The sequence below is a fragment of the Sminthopsis crassicaudata genome, chromosome 1 (assembly GCF_048593235.1).
Source record: "Sminthopsis crassicaudata isolate SCR6 chromosome 1, ASM4859323v1, whole genome shotgun sequence".
Taxonomy (NCBI): domain Eukaryota; kingdom Metazoa; phylum Chordata; class Mammalia; order Dasyuromorphia; family Dasyuridae; genus Sminthopsis; species Sminthopsis crassicaudata.
The window spans coordinates 201,450,115-201,454,997 of record NC_133617.1 but is presented as its reverse complement, the minus strand read 5'-3'; the positions used below and the strand labels follow the sequence as shown (position 1 = coordinate 201,454,997).

The 4,883-nt window shown below is 33.8% G+C and overlaps 1 protein-coding gene across 1 annotated transcript; it reads right to left on the bottom strand.

Annotated features, from left to right (window-relative positions):
• Positions 1 to 3,945: 3,945 nt before the first annotated feature.
• LOC141546287 (large ribosomal subunit protein uL11-like) lies at positions 3,946 to 4,609 on the bottom strand. Its single transcript, XM_074273983.1, has one exon. It carries the CDS (start codon positions 4,509 to 4,511, stop codon positions 4,014 to 4,016), a length of 498 nt encoding a protein of 165 aa, XP_074130084.1. The 5' UTR covers positions 4,512 to 4,609; the 3' UTR covers positions 3,946 to 4,013.
• Positions 4,610 to 4,883: the final 274 nt, after the last annotated feature.

Here is a 4,883-nt window from a genome sequence, read left to right as displayed (position 1 = left end):
TAACATATCATCAATGGAAAACAGTTATAAAGAATAACATTTTTTTAAAAATACAACAAATTGTTCCTATTCATGAAAGTTTGATTTCTTTTTTGTTTGTTAGTAGTGTGTATCAGATGAACCAATTATTTTCTTGCATATTATAGTATAAAAATAACTTTCCATGATTGTTTGATTGGTTTATTGGTTGTTCTTCATTCTTGAAGAAGAGCAAAATGACATCACTTTGTTACAATCTAGTTACAATGTGTTTGACTATGGTTGATCAGACCAATATAAGCTTATAATACTATACCACATGTCAGATAAAACTAGTCCATGTGAACATTTGGGAGAGGGTCTTCTTTAATTTTGCACATCTCCCATTTCTTCTGGGCTAATTCAATTTTGCTTTGCTCATAGAGAACAACACTTTCTCTGGTGAGGGAACAATATGATAGGTGATCCTATCCCAGTGTCATTCAATTGATTCTAAAATTATTAAGAGATACCTTGAGAGTATCCTTAAATTGCTTTTTCTGACCACCTATTGAGTGTTTGACCTATGTGAGTTCTCCATATTTTTTTTTTTTTTTGCAAATGTACATTTGGCATTCCAACAACGTGGCCAGCGTAGTTTACTTGTGCTCTCTGAAATAGAGTTGGAATGCTTGACAGTTTAGTTTGAGAAAGGAACTCAGTGTTTGATATCTTATCCTGCAGGTGAACTTCAGAGTCTTCTTCTAAGACAATTTAAATGGATTCAATATCCTGGCATGGGGCTGGTATACTGTCCAGGTTTCACCACAATGAGTTAGCACAACAGCTCTGCAGACTTTTAGTTTGGCATTCAGTCTAATACCTCTTTTCTCCCACACTTTCCTTCAGAGCCTCCCAAACCTTTAGTAGCTCTGTCAATGCTTATGTGAATCTCAATATTATTGGAGTATAGGATGTGTTTAGGAAAAAAACTGCAACCTGTAGTGTGAAGGCTGCTAAGCCTTTTATAAGCACCTTTCCAACTTTGGTGTCTACCTAATCTATCTAAAACTCACCTGTGACTCCAAGAAGCTGTAGTATGCACAGTGAGCACTTAATGAACTGCTATGGCAGATGAGCTAAACAAGTTTGAGGTTAACCAAAGGAAATCAAATCCTATGGGGAGTTAGGGAGATGTCTACCCCAAACATGTAAAGATTCCCCATGGTGGAATAGTTGGAAGAAAACACTTTGTTCCAATGACCATGAAGGCAAGTGAAGCAGATGTGATGGATCACTTAGAGATGTCAGTGGTATTAAGGTCACAAGTCATCATTATTTCTATAAGACATAGAAAGAAAAAAAAACTTATTTTTATTCCCAGGTTAGTAATAGGATAAAAATACATGCTAGGTAGATATCATTATCCTAGATAAGATAGAAGACAATGTTGAAATTCCTATACATACTTTTCTAAAGTTTTCCAAATGTTAAAGATAAGACTGGACAAAATCCAGATAGTTATTTTTTTTTAAATTTGCACCATGTCACTGATGTTATAATTTATTTTACTTCTTTTGAATACATTGTCTTAATTGATAATAACACTTCCTGAATTTTCTTCTTCATGGCCATTCTGTGACATTCTGTCCAGAAATAACACTTTTAAAGCTTTATTTCTCTGCATTTGTATTCCAAATTGCATAAAATTTATGTATGCAATAGTAGTCCATTTCATTAGATAATAAAATGTCTCACTCATTGTAATTTTCTAAATATCATGATGTTTATTTTTCTCCAATGTTTGAAAAAAATTTTAAAGAAAAATCTGGAAGTAGAGATTCAAAATGTAACAATTGTCTATTAATGAAGCAAAGCATTTATTCCCAGAACTCAAAATGAGCATTGCATATTGATGTTCTAGTTTCCAGAAAAAAAAATATCTAACCATCTTTGAATGACTCATATCATGTCATATGTTGTTATAATGTTTCATCATATATTCCATTATATCATATATCACATCATATCTTATAATGTCATATCATATTAGATCATGTCATATTATAGAACATCTAATTCTATTTGACAGAGTGCATTTTACACAGGAAATTAAAATAGAATGGAAGTGAGTTAATTTGTATGTATGTATGTATGTATGTGTATATACATGTATTTGTACATTTATTCCCATAAAGAAACACATTGTTTCATAGGATCAAAGTTTTATAGATGGGAGAAATTTTAGGGATAAATGAGTCAATAACTCCCATTTTACAGATAAAAAAACAGCCTAAGTGAGCTAAAATGTCTTTCCTACAGTCACATAGTTATTAAGTATATGTGGTAGGATTCAAATTCAAGAAATCCAGACAACAGGTCCAATAGCCTAAGCACTAGGACCCAATACCTTCACATATTTATGAATGAATGCATGTTATTGTATCACTGGTATACAAATAACAATGAAAAGAATACACAGAGTAGTGCAAATAAAATTTGTGTTAATTTATTGAGATTATTATTTCATTATTCATTTTCTTATAATAAAAATGGACATAAAAATGAGTAAATTCCTCTGAAAAAATATTTTCACAACTATGTATTATAATAAAATGAAAATACATGTGAAGTCCAGGTTAGCTCCCTGGAGGCCTCAAAATGAGCTAGAGTCTGGATAAGCAAAAGTCCTTGGTCTTTAGGGGGAGAAGTGAAGGGGATGGACAAAAATGCCACAAACTCTCCACCAACCTCCCTTCTCCTAGTCCTCCTTCAAAGTGACTCTGGCTTGTCTCACTCCACCCCCTAATCCCTCCTATGATTATCTGTATACACCAAAAGCTCCACCCCAGCATGAAATAGTGAGAAGGGCCATTTTTTCCAAGCATATGTTAATAGACTTATTGTTCAACAGATAATTAGCCTCAAATGCTCAGTTGTCTGATTCCAGTGCACCTGTTCAAAGTTTCAGCCCTTTACAAATAAGATTCAAATATTAATTTTTATTATTGATTTATTCTTCTTATATGAAATTTATGGAAAACACTTATGACACAACAAATTTACCAAGTCGGAAATATTAGTCAGTATTTCCAAGTTAGTATAATTTGTCAAAAAAAGTGAAAACAGATTAGAATGTAATTGGCGATAATTATAAAACAAATAAAAATACAATAAAATATAATGTTACATTTTTATATGTTATTTTTATTAGCTTGTTTGTTTATTTGTTTATTTTAACACACTTTGCCTTATGAATCATGTTGGGAGAGAAAAATCAGAGCAAAAGAGAAAAACAATGGGAGAGAGAAAAAACAGAAAAAAGAAGTGGACATATTATGTGTTGATTTACTTTCAGACTTCATAGTTCTTTTCCTGACTGCAGAAAGCTACAAACATTTTTTACACATGAGATTCCTTTTACATCTAAAATTTCTGTGGGATACAGACCCAGGAATAGCATAGTTAAGTCAAAGAGTGTTCACAATTTATACCTCTTTGACCATAGTTTCAGACTGATCTCCAGAGCGGTTGTATCATTTTACAACTTCAGCAACAATGCATTAGTGTCCCAGTTTTCCCACATCCCCTCCAAAATTTATCATTATTTTTTCCTGTCATCTTCACCAGTCTGAGAGGTGTAATGTGATATCTGAGTTGTTTGTATTTCTTTAATCAATAGTGATTTAGAACATTTTTCATGACTATAGATTTCTTTAATTTTATCATCTGAAAATTATCTATCTATATCCTTTAACAATTTACCAATTGAGAAATGATTTGTTTTTTTTTTTTTATCAATTTGACACAGTTCATTATATATTTTAGAACTGAAACCTTCATCAGAAATATTGGGTGTAAAGCTTTTTTCTCAGCTGTGTACTTCCCTTTTAATCTTGATTCTGTTGGTTCTGTTTGTGCAAAAATATTTTAGTTTAATATAATCAAAGCTGTCCATTTTATCTTTTATATCATTCTCTAGTTCTCCTTTTTTTTTTTTTTTTTTTTTTTTGTTGTCAAATGTTAATTTATTTCAATAGTCTCCACTGTAGTTTTTAACTTGCTGGACATTCTACAGCACCACTATTGATGTCATCAATGACATCATGAGGATGCCTGACATCAATGTTGCAGCCCACTGACTGGGCAGTTCCAAGTATCTCTTTAATGGTTCCTGAAAGGTCTCTTGCCAAGGATCGGTGCCTCATCTGTCGAGCAATGTTGATGATCTCATCAAGACTGATGTTTCCACTGTGTTTAATATTTTTCTGCTTCTTTCTGTCTCGAGGAGGTTCCTTCAAGGCTTTGATGATCAAGGCTGAGGCAGAAGGCACAACCTCAATCTGGGCCTGTCTGTTCTGAACGGTAAGTTTCACTGTGATTCTCAGCCCTTTCCAGTCACCAGTTGCCTTGGCAATGTCATCACCAACCTTTTTGGGAGACAAACCGAAGGGACCAATTTTGGGGGCCAGAGCTGATGTGGCACCAATTTCACCACCAGTGCATCTTAAAAATACGACTTTAATTTCATTAGGATCAAACTTGGGCGGCATGGCGGCGATGAAGGTGGAGGTTCGGCGTGGACGCTGCGGGGTGGCTGCCGGTGTCGGATGAACCCGGATTCGGGACGATCGAAAGAAGTTGCACCTTCACCACCTAGTTCTTCTTTTGTTATAAATTTCTTCCTACTCCAAAGATCTCATTATCCTTTATTCTCTTAGCATGCTTATGGTATCATCCTTTATGTCCAAATCATATGTCCATTTTGAACTTACTTTGGGGTAAGCGACGGGTCTATGCCATGCTTCTGATATAATATTTTCTAATTTTCCTCCAATTTTTTGTCAAATAGTGAGTTCTTATTTCAGAAACTGGAGTTTGGGGAGTTATCAAATACTACATTGCAAAAGGCCTTGATTACCATG